Raw genomic sequence first — 16,660 nt, forward strand, 5'->3', positions numbered from 1 at the left:
ACACTTAAGCTGAAAGCAGCTGACAAAGAAGATGGGCTGGGAGTGGTGCACACCCTTATCCCAGCACTCAGGAGGCAGAGCTAGGTGGATCTCTGTGAGTTTGAGGCCAGCCTGGTCTACAGAGTGAGTTCCAGGACAGGCACCAAAACTACACAGAGAAACCATGTCTCAAAAAAAAAAAAGATAATCATCATCATCATCATCATCATCCCCAGCGCCACTAAGAAAAAGAAAAAAAAACAATCAGGGGACAGCTAAAGAAACTTTAGTCCATTTCCACCCAAAGGGCATGGACCGAGGGATGTTTGCATTTATCTTGTCTCATTATTCTTTGTGGTATGTAAACCCAACAGGAACATGGAGATGAACCTGACTCTCATGAAGAACCGGGAAGACCCCATAGAGGGAATGATGAAGACGGCCAAGGTAGAGCCAGCTGGCGCTGGGTGTACAATCCTATCGCTGTGATTATCCAGGATGCACTCTGTGCTGCTCAGACCCGTTAACAGAGAACGGTCTTTCCATTTCCCCTCAGACTGCACGCCGGAACTTAGAGTGCTCTTACTGTCCCAAGCAAATGCAGGAGACATGCTTTCTCTTCCTGGGTTATTTAAAGCTTTCCTTCCTGCGAGAGGTGCAGCGTGAGGCAAGAGTAGAGACTTCCCCACTCCCACCCCAGCACCTCCACTCCTCTGTCCTTCTGCTTCCATGGAGATGTGGATATGCTGGTGAGTGGCCTGGGGTTCCATGCCTAGAGAGATGTGAGCGCAAGGAAGCAGGACCCATGGTCTGTAGAGGCCTAGCTGCTGCCTCTACCTGGGAGGCAAGTATGCCTTGATACACCCGCCACAGTGGCGCATGCCTTTAGACCCAGCACTCTGGCGACAGGCAGTAGATCTGGTTGAGTTTCAGGACAATCGGGGCTACACGGAGATCCTTTCTCAAGCCAACAAAAAGAATGCCTTGATGGTGGCTTCCTTAAAAACAAGTTCACGTTTGATTAGGTAGTAGTTTCTCTATGGAATATGGAGCCTGGGACCACGGGCTTTGGAGGCACACATAGTTGGTAGCACAGAGACTGAATTAGACTCCAGGATCTTTTGCAGGGCAGCTGGGCACATTACTTGATACTGCAGTCAACTGGAATTGGTCTCTGTCCATACTGCTTCTAGTTTTTTTGGTTTTGCTTGTGTGTTTTGAGACAGTCTCACTGTGTGACTCTGGCTGTCCTGGAGCTCACAGAAATCCTCCTGTCTCTGCCTCTGGAGTGCTGGCATTAAAGGTGGTTGCCATCATGCTGGAATCCTCATTGCTTCTTGCAGAAGTGGAATCGTGCCTGTGGAGGCACGTCTCACATTTCTAAGGGTGGGTTCCAGACCACACAGAAGCAACGTGCTTCTTGTTGCTATACAAAAGTGTCCAGCAGAGGGAGCACGTGGGCTGAACGCCAGCCTGGGCTCTGAAACCTAAACCATTTGAAGCACCCAGGGACGCTTGTTTTCTTACTTGACCCCATTTTAAAAGTCACAGGCGAGTGCGCTACCCAGGCTGGTAACCTCAGGTCTGTGCTACTGAATTGAGCTTGGGCTGGGGAGTGGACTACACTCACCTTCACCGCTCCATGCCTGGCATCCTTGTCTACCCAGGCTGGCATAAGCACTCCTCTCTTCAGGCAGCTGCACAAGAAACAGACAAAAATCTCAGCCTCGTGGTGGTGGCAGTGCATGCCTTTAGTCCCTGGGAGGCAGAGGCAGGCGGATCTCAGACATTACAGCAAATTAATACCTACCCTCTCGTGGTCACTATTTACCAGTCTACGAAACAACACTGACTCTCTGTCTCCATTAAGTTGAAGGTTTTGATCTTTTCCTGTTCCTTTCACTATTTATTTCCATTGACATCCTAGTAAAAAAGAATCATTTTTATACTGATTTTATTTTTTTTTCTAAAGATGTTTTGGATTTTTTTGTTGTTTTACGTGTCTGGGTGCTTTACCTGCATGTATGTCTAGGCACCATGTGCATGGAACTGGAATTATAGACAGTATGAGCCAACATGTGGGTGCTGGGAATAGACTCAGGTCCTCTGAAAGAGCGGCCGCTGGTCGTAACCACTCTTAACTACTGAGACATCTCTCCAGTCCTATCCTGACTTTTAAAGATGTCACTCTTTGTGGGTATCAGACAATAACACATTAGGGTAGTGTGAGCCCTGGGTCGGTCAAGGTTTGAAGCAAGGATTTCTCCTAACCTGAGGCAGGCCCTGTCGCCTCCATATTCAAAGCTGAGCGGCACTAGCCAGAAAAAAATTCTGACCTTCAGATCCTCCCGATTCTAAATCACACATTCAAAATGTGAACACTGACAGGGCCCCGAGGTCTCGGCCAAGTGCAGCGGGGGCTTCAGGCACCACAGACCGTGGCCCAAACTGAGCGATGACTGAGTCAGGCAAACCAGATTTCTGTCCCATGACACCAGGGCCGGCTCCGACCGAGGTCCTCGGAGGCTGACCAGACAGTCTCTAATGCAATAAAACGTCACTGCAGAAAGTCACAGAAGGCATTTGCCTGCCCCCAATGACAAATGCTCATTTTCAGAAAGGATTTCGGGTCTTGAACGGCAAGAAGGAGGAGAAAGTACTAAGGAAATGCTTTGAGTTGCTTAAAGAACAATTCTCCCCTTTGGTCTTAATGGTCAAGTTGGGGTTTTTTGTTTTATTTTGGTTTGGTTTTTGTTTTTCCCTACTTTAAGTTCAGTACTGATCTTCACAGTTTGTTATAAGGACTAAGCCAGAGACCAGGGTTGAGCGTTTGCCCAGGATGTGCAAGGCCCTGGGTTCACTCACCAGTACCACATACGAACACACACGTTCGTACATAAAATTTTTAAAGACGAATGAGCTAGTAAGAGGACTTAGATTCTGCTTTAGTGTTTCCACAAGGCAAGGCCAACCAACGACCTCCAAATCCAAGCAGACTGGGGGAAATAGCTCTCGTCCCAAAAGTCCAAGGGAAGAACAAAACTTCAATTCTACCTACTTCCTAGCTCAATGGTCCTTAAACATTAGTGCACTTCAGAATTACCTGGAAGTTTTTTGTTTTTGGTTTTGGTTTTCAAGACATGGTAACGTGTAGCCCCCGTGTAGCCCTGGCTGTCCTGGAACTCACTCTGTAGCCCAGGCTGGCCTCAAGCTCACAGAGATCCGCCTGCCTGCCTCTGCCTCCTGAGTGCTGGGATTAAAGGCGTGTGCCACCACTGCCTGGCTTCGCCTGGAAGGTTTACAAAAGGTGTCTAATGGCACTCCCCTGGAATTCCAGCAACTGGAAGGCTAAGGTGTAAGAATTGCAAACCAAGTCCAGCCTAGGCTATGGAGACAGACCTGTATCCAAAACTAAATGAACAGAGCTGGAGAGATGGCTCCGTAGTTGGGAGAGCTCTCTGCCCTTTGCCCTTCCAGAAAACCCAAGTTCAAGTTCCAGTACCCACAAAGGTGAAAAACAGCGGCCTGTAGCTCCAGCTGCCATATATCTATCGCCCTTTTCTGGCCACCAAAGGTATTCACACAAGGCATACACTCACACATACGCAGACACATAAATAAAAATAAATCTTAAAAATTTAATTAAAGGAGACAACATGAACAAAACCAACAATGGTGAAAAGCAAGAGATTTCTGTCCTTCTCTGAAACATTTTCAGTCTGGTTTAGATCTGGGTTGAGGCCTAGCAGTATGCATTTTTAGTGAGTTTCCCCACTTAATGCTGGAGGTTCAAGGACCACACCCTCAAACCAGAGTCTTGAGACCTGTTTCTCACATTTGTTCCTCTGAATTTGCCAGGATCTACTTAATCTGTTTTTCGTTTTGTATTTAAAGTAGTAGGGGTTAGGGAAGGAATTGGTGAGTGGGCACTATTTAGAATATGCTTGGAATACCTGTCTCAGGGGGCTGGGACCGAGGCTCAGTGGGGACACAGTCAGTACCCCTCCAGCAGAGGATTCAGTACCTAGCACCTCATAAACTGAGTGTGGTGACACATATCTGTAATCCCCCTAGGGAGATTGGAAGTTCAAGGTCATGCAGGCTATATAAAGAGTTTGAAGCCAGCTGTGGACACCTAAGACCCCATCTCCAAAAGACACTAAAAAGGAATGCCTACCTCAGACTAACACTCAAGGACAGTTAGCTATCAGTCCACTTTTTAAGTCTTATTTTAACTATGTATATTCATGTGTACATCTGTTGGATATATGCGTGTGAATGCAGGTACCCATGGAAAGCCAAGAGGCATCAGATTCCCCCTAGAGTTGGAATTTCGAGCAGGTCTGAGCTGTTCAAGATGGGAATCAAATTCAGATCCTCCACAAAACAGCAAACACTGTTAACCACCGAGTTCTCTCTCCAGGCCCCATCCTGTTTTGTCAAAACCTTGATTATATAGCCATAATTGGCATCCTGTCAGGAGCCCACATGAGGATTTCATTACTCTCAACCACTGGAGCACTTGCTCTTTGATGGGCACATTTAGTTCTCCACCAAAAATCCTTCTTAAAGTCCCGACATCACTGCGATGAAGAACTGATTATGGAGTCTTCCTTCCTGGGTTCAAATCCAAGCTCTACCACTTACTAGCTGTGTGGCCTTGAGAATATTGCTGAATGTCTCTGGACGTCTTCTTCCTTCGTCTAGAAAGTGGGGGAAGGAATGGTGTTTATCCCCTGGGGTGGTTGTGATTTAAAAAAAAAAAAAAAGAGTTGAGTAGATAGTTTTAGATGAGTACCTATCCCAGACGGTCCTCAAGGGTATTATTAGCAACTTTATATATATATATATATATATATAATGTTTTTGAAACCTAGGCTGGCTTCAAACTCACTATGCAGCTAAGGATGACTTTGAACTCCTGTTGCGGCTACTACTTCTACCTCCCAAACTTCTACCTCCCAAACGCTGAAATTACCAGCCTATGCCACCATGCCCCGGGAACCTATTTAAGAACAAACAGAAAAGAAAACCTTTAATTATTATTAGTCATAATGTGTATTAATATCTTATCAAGAGAGCCTTTCTAACATGAAACCTACTTTCCAAGCCAGTGTCCGTATCAGGACACTTGGTCTTGGAGACTCGATTCATCTCTGCCTTAGTCCTTTAGCCGATGTCCCGACAAGGGCGGTCATCCGGAGATGAATGAGGCAGCCAGTGCCTTCTGTACGGATGCCACAACATCACTCCCTGAGGGCCAATGTAGTAGTGCCTGCCTATAATCCCAGCACGCAGGCATATGGCCATATGGCTAGCCTGGTCTACATAGTGAGAGACTCCGTCTCAAGGAACAAAACATCCCTTGAAATGTGGCAGAATGCTTTAAGATTTATGCTGGACAGCAAACTCAGGCTGCTGTCACACACACTAGGCAAAGCCTTTATCACCTCCCTAACCTTGCCTGAAGACAGAACAGACTGACAAGAGCTCTGTAACCCTGCATGAAGTACGTGAAGTCACGAAGGAGCAGCCTAGAACAGTAATGAAGGGGGGGGGACCTCAGAAAACAAGCTATTTGGGGCTGGAGAGATGGCTCAGTGGTTAAGAGCACTGGCTGCTCTTACAGAGATCCTGAGTTCAATTCCCAGCAACCACATGGTGGCTCACAACCATCTGTAATGAGATCTGGTGCCCTCTTCATGCATGCAGGAGTATATGCAGCCAGATTATATACTGTACAATAAATAAATAAATCTAAAAAAAAAAAAAGAAAGAAAACAAGCTATTTCCACTATTCCATTCAGAAAGATAGCCCAGGGCCTGCCACTTTATCAAAAGGACTGTGTCGGGCTGGAGACATGGCTCTGTGGTTAAGAGCACTGGCTGCTCTTCCAGAGTGTCTGGGTTCAATTCCCAGCAACCACATGGTGGCTCACAACCATCTGTAACTCCAGTTCGAGGGAATTCAGTGCCTTCCTCTGCCCTGCCCCCCGCAGGCCCCAGGAACACACCGGGTGCACAGACATACATGCAGGCAAAATACTTATACACATCAAATAATAATAGAAAAAGAGGGGTGTGTGATCATTGTCCTGCTGTTCTAACAAAGGAAAGCTCACTCATCTCTGCCGTGAAAACACAGCCAAAGCGGCAGGTGGCCGGCAGGCCAGGGGCAGGGAGGCTCCACCACACGAGGCTGTCCAGAGCCCCCGGTTCCCTCTCGGTGCAGGACAGAAACTGGTCCTCTGTGAGGTTACCCTTATACACACAGTGCTGACCCGGCGCTCCCCTCACTCCGCAGGACAGGAACGGAGGGTCAGTGTTGGGTGCACCGCTGCCTTTTAGAACTTTTGCTATTTGTTTATTTACTGGGGGGAGACGTGGCACACGTCCAGGTCAGAGGACAAGCGGCAGGAGTCGGTTCGTTCCTTCCACCACGTGGGGTCCAGGGATCCAGCTCAAGCTGACAGGCTCTGCGGCAAGTCCCCTGTCTTAGTCAGGGTTTCTCTTGTAGTAAACACCAACACCCATCCTCCGGACCCCCGACCCCCGACCCCCCGGACCCCGGACCCACGCAGCTTCTGGTAAAGCCGGGGTCTTGCAGGCTGAACCAAGCTAAACACAAGGGGGCGCTGCTCCCCACAAGCAGAAGCAGGCAGGCCCACTGCTCGTCAGATGCGTTCGTTTCTGTCCTGGGGATGCTGCCATGCTCCTGCCTCATAGACTCACACTGTCACACTTCCTCTGACGCCAGCTCTCGAGCTCAGTCCAGTTTTCTCTCTCCACCACAAACAGCAGGCCCCAGCTGCCCACTCTGTGGCTGGCCTAAGAGGGGCTCCGATATCCCCTGCTTCCTCCACTGGTCTTTGTGGCCGCAAAGGGCGAGAAAGAAATGTTGAATGCATTTGTGAATTGTGAGGATCTGGCTGTGTGGTTTCCACTCTGACCCTAGCGAGCTGCCTGGGGGAGCCGAGCTTTCTACTTTGAGGACAAGCCCTTTCTTAGGAAGCATCCCAGGCTGTCTGCTTCTCATTACACTCCAAGTCACCTGATGCCTCCGCCTCCTTGGGAGACCCCAAGTCTGACTCAGTTTCACACACAGCGTGGATAGCCACTAGGTGCCACTTCATGGCCCCATGTCTTGTGTGTGTGCTTGAAGACAAGGCTGAGACCTCGTGGACACCCCACAAGTGAGTGAATAATGGGTCATATGAATGAATGAACTGAGTTTTCAGGATGCCCTCAGGAGCTTACAGCAGAGAGTTCAGCTTTGGGCTCCACGAACTTCCCTACAGAGAAACGGCACCTGCAGGAATAATGAACTCCATAAACCTACAACTTGGAAGCCGGGCGGTGGTGGCGCACTCCTTTAATCCCAGCACTCGGGAGGCAGAGCCAGGCGGATCTCTGTGAGTTCGAGGCCAGCCTGGGCTACCAACTGAGTTCCAGGAAAGGTGCAAAGCTACACAGAGAAACCCTGTCTCGAAAAACCAAAAAAAAAAAAAAAAACCTACAACTTGGGGACTCAAAGAAGCCATGGCCACCAGCCAGCACACACATCATCATAGTCAAAGAAGCAGCCATCTGGGTGGGGAGCACTGTAGCCCCGGGGATGGGTGATACTGGCCTGTCATCTTCTAAATAGACTGTGAGAGTCTGTTGGAGTCCGGCTCTGACCTGTCTAAGGATTCTTGCGGGGATGAGAGAGGAATGAGATAGAAAGATGGGAGGAGATAAGAAAGATGGAGGCACAGGATAGCTTCGGGAGGGTCCTGGGTCAATACCCAGTCACCTCGAGGTTTAGTCCAAATGGTTTTTTATACACTGCCAAGGGGCGGGGCAAAAGACCCCCCCCTCTCAAGATCAAAGCACATGTACAGTCAAGTGTAGACCCTTCCAAACACCTGGAAACCACACCCTTCACCAAATCATCCCATTATGCAGCCCTGCTGGGTAAAGCAAGCTCAGATTATCTGACTTTGAGTAAGGTCTCACTAAGGAACTTCTGTGGGTCCCCACAATAGACTGGCTCTGTTAACCTGAGGTGACTGCCCTCAGGATATCATAGGCATCCACAAGGTCTAGACCAGACATTTCTGAGGACCACCTGCCTAGGCCTTTTCTAGGTAGAACTTGAGAACTTGTTAGAGATGCAGATTCTGAGCTCTCACCTGAAACCAACCTTTGTTTTAACATGACTCTGGGTGGCCAAGGCTAGTGACACAGGCCTGTCATCCCAGCTACTTGGGAAAGAATAAGGAAGGAAGATTGCAAATACGAATTCTACCTGGGTAACTTCATAAGACCTTGGCTCAGAATAAAAAGCGAAACACGGGCCGGGCGGCGGTGGTGGCGCATGCCTTTAATCCCAGCACTCGGGAGGCAGAGGCAGGCGGATCTCTGTGAGTTCGAGGCCAGCCTGGTCTACAGAGTGAGATCCAGGACAGGCACCAAAACTACAGAGAGAAACCCTGTCTCGAAAAACCAAAACAGAAAAAAAGAAAGAAAGAAAGAAAGAAACACAGTTAAACTAATAGACGCACCTATTGCAGAGGATTGGAATGTAATGTGACAGAGTGCTTGCCAAACACGAGGATGTAGGCTCAATCCTCAGTACTCAATCACACATAGACATAGGTGCATATGCTCCTGAACATGCACAAACATGAACACACACACACTCGTATCTGATAAACATTGGCATCGACTCACTGAGGACACTGAGTTTCAAATTCAAAAGGTGGGGGCATTCCCACTCGTTACTCACAGCTGCAAGGGGTGAACTAGTCAGGGCAATGCTGGAGAGCTCCCCCTGGTGGTGACGACAGGGGAGAGCTGGCAGGTTGACCAACCCTGCAACTACCCAGGCCCAGAACCAGGGTTAAGTGCTGACCCACCCCAACATCCACCCTATCTGTGATCGGCGGGAGCACAGGTGTGGAAGGGATCAGTCCTGCAGACTCAGGGCTGCCGGATCTCCACGACACAGGGCAGCAATCGGATGTCCAGGAGGAGTCCCCGTGAGGGCCCAGGGTGCAGCAGAGACCAGGGGCCTTGATCCAAACCAACGATTCTTTGCGATGAACACTCACATGTAAAAATATATAAATAAAGGGGTTTATTTGTGGGACTCACACTGCAGCTTCCTGATGAGATTTTCCCTTTCTTCCTTTTTTAAATTTTTTTGTTTTATTGGGGGGAGGAGTTGCAGAGGCAGAGGGCGGGTGGGAGGGGATAGAAGATGGTTGGGATCAGGGTGCATGATATGAAAGACACAAAGAATAAATTTAAGGCCAATATTGAAGGCAGGGTGCATCACCTCTCTGGGCTTCTGTTCCCGTCCCACAAACCAAGATGGCTGGCCTGTGTAGTACTGAGCGCCTATCCCTCTCACACCGTTGCTCCAGCAGTTATGAGCAGCAGCTGAGCCAGGACCAGGCTCCTTCCACTGCAGCTGCTGGCAGGGAAAGCCAGCCTGCCAGCTGCACCATGTGCCACCTAAGGCTCTGCTCCCCCCAGGCCTCTGTGGGTAGGGGATTGCCACGGGCCCCAGAGGCAGTAAGCAATCCTGTGAGCCCAGGGCCTCTTCCGTCAACACAAGGTTTTGTTTGTTTTTACTCTTTTGCTCTTTGGGGGGATTCTGCCACCCAGCTTCCAAATAAATCACACACGGAGGCTTATTCTTACTTATGAATGCCCGGCCTTAGCTTGACTTGTTTCTTGCCAGCTTTCCTTAACTTATCCCACCTACCTTTTGCCTCTGGGCTTTTCCTGTTCTCTTACTTCTGTAAATCTTACTCTTACTCCGTGACTTGCTGTGTGGCTGGGTGATTGACCCTGGAGTCCTCCTCCTTCTCTGGCTCGCTCTTCTTCCTCCCAGATTTCTCCTTTTATATACTCTCTCTTCCTTCCAGCCCCGCCTATTTCTCTCTCCTGCCTCACTATTGGGAGTTCAGTTCGTTATTAGACCAGCAGGTGTTTCACACAGGCACAGTAACACAGCTTCACAGAGTTAAACAAATGCAACATAAACAAAAGTAACACACCTTAAAAAGGTTGTTCTACAACACACAGGTGACCCCTCAGCCCCCTCACTGAAATAACCGAGTTGGTTTGCTAATCACTCAGCCTCGGTTTTGGTGATGTAATGGTCTTAGAACAGTAAAACCTTTAGCGGTACCAATGAGAGCGTCTCTGGTTCAGCCACCAGCCAGGCCTTTCCACATCCTTAACCACCAACTACATGAATGGGGTAGGGGTGGGGGGGGGGAGGGAATGGACCTTTTGGTCACTTAAGGAGCGCTTTTCTAATCCCTGGCTAAGTTCTGCATTCTCTAGTTGGGGAAGCCATTTCTCCTGTGGTAGCTCTAGTTTTGGTTGGAGGAGAAAAGACGTGTAAGGCGATGGTCCCAACAGGACCTGAGAGAGCACAGCGATAGACAGCCGTGGACCTGAGAGAGCACAGCGATAGACAGCCGTGGACCTGAGAGAGCACAGCGATAGACAGCCGTGGACCGGTCAGGAAAGGCGTGAGTCGGCTCTCCATGACTACAACCAAACGGAAGGGAAGGGCGACTTAGAAAGAGGATGGTTGCCTTTGGGTTCTGTCCATGCTCACGTGGCCCTGCCCTGTGGCCCACGTGGCCCTGTGGCTCCCGTGGCCCTGTGGCTCCCGTGGCCCTGTGGCTCCCGTGGCCCTGCTGCTTTGGAGCTGTACAGGGCAGAGAGCACTGTGGCAGAGAGGACGCAGCAGGGCAGAGCTGCTCACAGCCAGTAGCTGGGAAGCCAAGGGAGAGAGAAAGGAGCCAGTGTCCCAGAATGCCCCACGCCACCAGTAGCCTAACTTCCCAAGACCTCCTACTTCCTCCCAGCGGCCCTACAGGCTGGCCAGCCAAGGAGGACATTTTAGATGCAAATCATAACTGAGGGCTTCCTGGAGGAGGTGACACCTGCCATGAAGGAAGGACAATGACTGACCCTGTAACGCCCTCAGAAGGCAGACGAAGGGCAGTTCCTGTTCACTACGTGCAGCACCAGGAAGAACATCTTCTCCAGAGCGTCTTGCTCTCTGCCCACCCCTGTGTGTCAGATAAGAAAATGAAGGCGGAGAGGTAGGGTAACATGACCTTGGTCACAACTGGGCAATGGAGAGGCCCAAGGCCTGACTGCCCCCCCCCCCCCCCAGCCTCAGTCTGTGGACTGATTCCGGTTGATAAGTTATCAAAGGAGGGTTTGTGAGTCAGGTGCTCTTGGGCAGAAGGGGAGAGAGCAGAAAGGAGAGAAGAAATAGGGATGTAAAGACACACACACAAATTTGAATCATGAGATTCTTGGGGTTGTTGTTTGTTTGGGTCCTGGGGACGGAACTCAAGGTCTTGAACTTGCTAGGCAAGTGCTCTACCAATGAACTAAATCTCAAGCCCCTCCCCCTTCCCCACCCCCACCCCCGTGCTCAGACCCCCCCTCCCCCACCCCTGCAGGATTTTTTTTTTTTTTCCTTTGAAAAACAAAACGGCATGGGTTGTCAGGAGAGGGGCCAAAAGACAGACGGACCCAGCACTCCGGTGCAGCAGCTGGCCCCGGAGTGCAAGGCCACAGTTGCTGACAAAAAGAAGAGCTCCTGATAAACAGAAGAGCTCCCTGTGGGGACTTAAAGACCCCAGGCAGGGGTCTCCCGGCAGGCCGGCTCTCTGCCGGGTCCCATCACCGACTCTTTTCTTTTCCTCTCGGAGTAGCATGGGAGGCGGCTCCACGCTGGGACTGCCCGCGGAGTCCATGCGGGTGGACCAAGGAGCCTGGGGCAAATGGGAGGAGCAGATAAACCCCCGAATGGGCACCACGGGGACAATTCAGACTTTCAAGTTCACCCACGTTTTCTTTGCCACCCTTCACTGGAAGAGTTGAGAAAAGAGAAGTAATTGGGGGCGTGTTGGAGGTTTTGTGGATATCCATCCTGTTTTAGCCTCGCCCTAAGTATAATATCTCACTTACGTTGTGCCCGCTTCACAGGGGAGAGGAGTGAGACTGTTGGGCACTCTCCAGCTAGAAAGGGAAAGAGCTGAGATGCAAAGCTAGGTTTCTTTAGGTGTTATTTTATTGTTAGCACACAGATTCTGACTGGCGGGGTTTCCACAGGGCTCTTGACTCTTACATGTTCTGAACAGGAAAGAGTGACAGAGAAACACACACATGTATGTACAGACACGTTCACACAGGCTCACACAGGCACACACACACACACACACACACACACACACACACACACACACACACACACACTGCAGCATTTTGTTTTGTTTTGTTTTAAACCCAGCATGAATCTTGGAGGCTGTTTAGAATCCTTGGCAATTCTTTTCCATTTCAGGTTAAGGGATCTGAGGCCATCAAGGCAAGAGAGTTGGATGGTCCTTACTAATTAGTAAAACCAAGGTCTCCGGAGCTTGTGGCATCGAGTTCAGTTCCAGGGATTTCCTGGGCACGGCTCTGGACTCCAGAAGCAAACAGCAGAGAAGGAATGAGAGCCAGCCGTGGTGGCCAGCCCTGCCACGGTGGGAGAGGCTGGCAGGTGGGGTGAGGGTGAAGTCATGATGGCCAGCCCTGCCGTGGCGAGAGAGGCTGTGGGGAGCAGGAATTTCTGTGAAGGTGGGAAGTGTGAACTTGGGAGCCAGGGTGGGACTCTGACTTGCGAGTTGGAAGGTGGCATCATGCAGGAGCAGCCTCATGAAGGTCCCCGGGCTCCTTGGTCCCAGTTGCTCCCTGTGGGACCTTCACAGCTAGGTCCTGCCACCTGGGCTCAGAAGAGTCTACCTTTAGCACCTAGATGAACGACACACGCTCTACAGCTTTCCCTTTCCTTCTGGAAAAGGTTTCCTCATTCTCGATAGCCGCCTTAGGCTGCTTCCTGCACACTCGCACTCAGCCCTGTGTGGAAACCAAAAGTGTCCCCAGAACACAGATGTTGCCTTTGAGTGTGAAAACTCCTTCACCCTCTAGAAAAGAGCACTCATTTCTCACATAGAACCTAAATTTGTCAAAACAGAGAGCAGCTGAAACTGGAGATAAAGATAGCATAAGAAAAGAAAACCACGGGACATGATGGTGTGTGTGTATAATCTCACCACGTGAGAGACTGAGGCAGGAGGATCACCAAGTTCAGGGCTAACCTGGGCTATATAGCAAAACACTATCTCAAAATCAGGAGGGGAAGGAAGGCCGGCCAGTCTTAATGATCAAAAATGTGAAATTCCGCCTTTAATCCCAGCACTTGGGAGGCAGAGGCAGGTGGATCTCTGTGAGTTGGAGCCTAGCCTGGTCTACAAAGCAAGTTCCAGGAAAGATGCAAAGCTACACAGAGAAACCCTGTCTTGAAACCCCCCCCAAAAAAATGTGAAATTCCTAAGACAATAGCTAATTGAATCCTTACACTTAAATTGTAAATAAACAAATAAATAACAATAACAATACTCAGTGACTGAACTCAGTTTATCACAGAAATTCAAAATGGCCAATGTCTGAAAGTCTGTTTATGTGGTTCTTATCCACAGTAAAGGGGAAAGCCAGGCTGGGGGTGTAGCTCAGTGGTGGGGTGCTTGTCCAACTCATGTGCAGCTCCACAAAAACAAATAAATATGTATATAAAATAATAAGAAATAAATAGGGCTGGAGAGATGGCTCAGAGGTTAAGAGCACTGGCTACTCTTCCAAAGGTCCTGAGTTCAATTCCCACACTCACATGGTGGCTCACAACCATCTGTAATGAGATCTGGTGCCCTCTCTGGCATACAGGCATCTATGCAGGCAGAACACTGTATACATACATACATACATACATACATACATACATACATACATACATAATCTTTTAAAAAATTAGGATAAATAAAAGTTTTTAAGTCATTTCAATATCTGTACAAAGGGAGAAGGTTGTTTGTTTGTTTATTTGGTTTAAAATTATCAGGTAGCTGCAGTGGCTACTTAGGAAGTGAGACTGGAGGATCACTTTAGCCCAAGAATCCAAGGCCAGTCTGGGCAAGATAGTGAGAACCTATCTAAAATAAAAGTCAAAGCAGGAACAGAAGACTGGAAGAGACTTCCTGGTCCCCATAAGGACATAGATGGAAGCCCTACCATGGCTGTCAAGCATTACACCTGAGTGAAGCTTTAGCAGCATCTCTCTAGAGGGGACTGGGATACAGACGCCCTCCATCCCTGCTTCTGCCAGCATGCTAGCCGCCCTCGCGGGCACTACAAGGAAAAGAGGGGTAAGCAGACCGGAAGGAGCATGTGACTCTGTCATTACTCCCAGATGATGTCCTTCACACAGAAGGACTGTGCTGATTTCTTTGTCAGCTTTTCGTCACTGAGACAATGTAGAAGCTTTGGTTTGGTTCAGGGTCACAGAGGGTTCAGACCCCGGTCACATGTCTCCTGTTGCTTTGGGGCTGCAGAAGGCAGAGCATCATGGCAGAGAGCATGAAGCAGAGCAAACCGCATGGTGTGGTCAGGAAGTGAAGAGAGAAAAGAAGGAACTGGGGTCCCAATATCTACTCCAAAGGCACACTCCAGATAACCGTTCTTCCTCGAGGCCCATCCCTTAAAGGTACCACTGCCTCCTAATATCAGCCCAGGTTGGTGGCCGAGCCTTTAGCACATAACCCAGGAGAGGCATTTACGATCCAAGCCACAGCAGACAAGCCACCAAAAACAAACAAAAGGACTGATTACTAAATACAGATTTTACAAATCAGTTACATAGTCTTTCAAGACACAAAAGGCAAATGAAATTATTTTTCTTTATTATTGTTTTTTGTTTTGCTTTATTCTTTGAGACAGGGTCTCACGTTGCCCAGGCCAGCTTGGAACTCACTATATAGTAGAGGATAGCCTTGTCTCCTGCCTCTACTTCCCAAGATCTGGGATTACTGGTGTGTGTCGCCAGGATGGGTGTCTTAAGGTTTCTATCACTGCAAGGAAACACTGTGACCAAAAAGCAAATTGGGGAGAAAAGAGTTTATTCAGTTTACACTTCCATGTTGCTATTCATCACTGAAGACAGTGAGGACAGGAACTCAAGCAGGGCAGGATCCTGGAGGCCGGAGCTGACGGAGAGGCCATGGAGGGTGCTGCTTACTGGCCCAATAAACCCCTTTCTCCCCAAGTTGCTTTTGGCCATGACATTTCATCCCAGCTGCAGAAAAGCATCTAAGACCTTATCACACCTAAGAATCCAAAGAATTCTTTAATATGGTTGACCATGCTTTCATAGTTTTCAAGTTCTTGTTGTTGTACGGTTGTAATTGTTTGAGTTGATTATAATTAGCTGATATGGCCTTCACGTGCCATTTAAATGACAGGTTCCATTCTATTTCTTTCCTTCCCCTCTTTTAGTCTATACTCAGAAAGTTGGGTCACTGTGTCCTGCCGAGTCTCCCGTGGTGTTGATTTTGCTAACCATGTCCTCCTGTTGTGGTTTCTTGTGTCCCGGCTTTCCTGTTTCCTGTTACTCGCTCCTTGGGTCTAGGGACTTAATCAGGCTCAGGTTTCATCCTTCCTTTTGGCAAGGCCAGTTCTGTGTCTCTCAGGACACAGAGTGTTCTTGTCTCTTGCCCATGTCAGTAGCTAAAGATCCCTCAGGAGTGGAGCTGGCAAAATCACGGTACTGCATGGAATTCTATCAAGCCTCCCTCAATTACTAGTTTTGTTGTTGTTGTTTTGGTTTTTCAAGACGGGGTTTCTCTGTGTAGCCCTAGGTGCCCTGGAACTCAATCTGTAGACCAGGCTGGCCTTGAACTCACAGAGATCTGCATGTCTTTGCCACCCTAGTGCTGGGATCAGAGGCGTGTGCCACCATCCAGCTTCCTCAATTACTAGTTGGGAAACTCCAACAAAGAGGACTATTCCCCATGTGCTACTTTTAATTATCCAGTGTGCAGTTTACATAGGAAGGCAGGATAATTGGTCAGTCATTCCCTTTATGCATCAGTTTTCAATGAGCTGGTTTCCCAGCAGTCCCCTACAGCGATCTAATTCTTTTCTTTCGTTCTTTTTAAATTTTTAATTATGGAAACAAAAATATACCTAAAATCGAAGCTTCTGGAAAAAAAAAAACATTTGTTCTTCCCTGTCTTGTATAGTCCCTCAAACTTGACCTTGGCCTCCCTCCTGGCCTTGCATGTCAGAGCTGGGTCTCTAAAGATGTCCTTCTTGACAACAGTTTTGTCCAAAGGGATAGCCACAGAGTACTCTGTGGGCACGAGGTGACTGTGGTTGTAAACTTTCACAAAGGAAGTCCTGTTGGCATTTTTCTTCTCACCCTCGGCAGCTGTCATTTTGGGGGGATAGCAGTCAACTCCAGCCACCAGAACATGACTACAAGGGAGATGTGCCATCATCATCAGTGTTCTTCACAATGAAGACTTTGTGTCCAGAGTAGCGTCCAGCCAGGACCAGCGCCGTTTCCCCCGGTTTCATGAACTTGCCCGCTTCGACAGCAAGCAGCCTGTACCGAGCAAAAAGGAAAGAGGGATGCTTCCGCTCGTAATCTGATCTTTGTTCTGTTTCGAGACAGAGTTTCTGTGTGTAGCTCTGGCTGTCCTGGAACTCACTCTAATTTTTAAAGTCTCATTACTAATTATTAACTTGTGGACTTAAATATGGGAAAGTATAATTTTAAGATAAT

General features: G+C 48.8%; 1 protein-coding gene and 1 pseudogene across 1 annotated transcript in view; one reads left to right on the top strand and one right to left on the bottom strand.

Moving 5' to 3' along the window:
- Nucleotides 1–16,660, top strand: part of Kiaa2012 (KIAA2012 ortholog) — a 114,709-nt gene that overhangs the window by 84,046 nt on the left and 14,003 nt on the right. Inside the window, 1 exon segment of the mRNA XM_052749551.1 lies at nt 354–426. Coding sequence (XP_052605511.1) covers nt 354–426 — 73 coding nt within the window.
- On the bottom strand, nt 14,924–16,574 carry LOC128117567 (60S ribosomal protein L27-like; annotated as a pseudogene).

The sequence above is a fragment of the Peromyscus californicus genome, unplaced genomic scaffold, assembly GCF_007827085.1.
Source record: "Peromyscus californicus insignis strain IS unplaced genomic scaffold, ASM782708v3 Scaffold_21__1_contigs__length_65335640, whole genome shotgun sequence".
NCBI classification, from domain to species: Eukaryota; Metazoa; Chordata; class Mammalia; order Rodentia; family Cricetidae; genus Peromyscus; species Peromyscus californicus.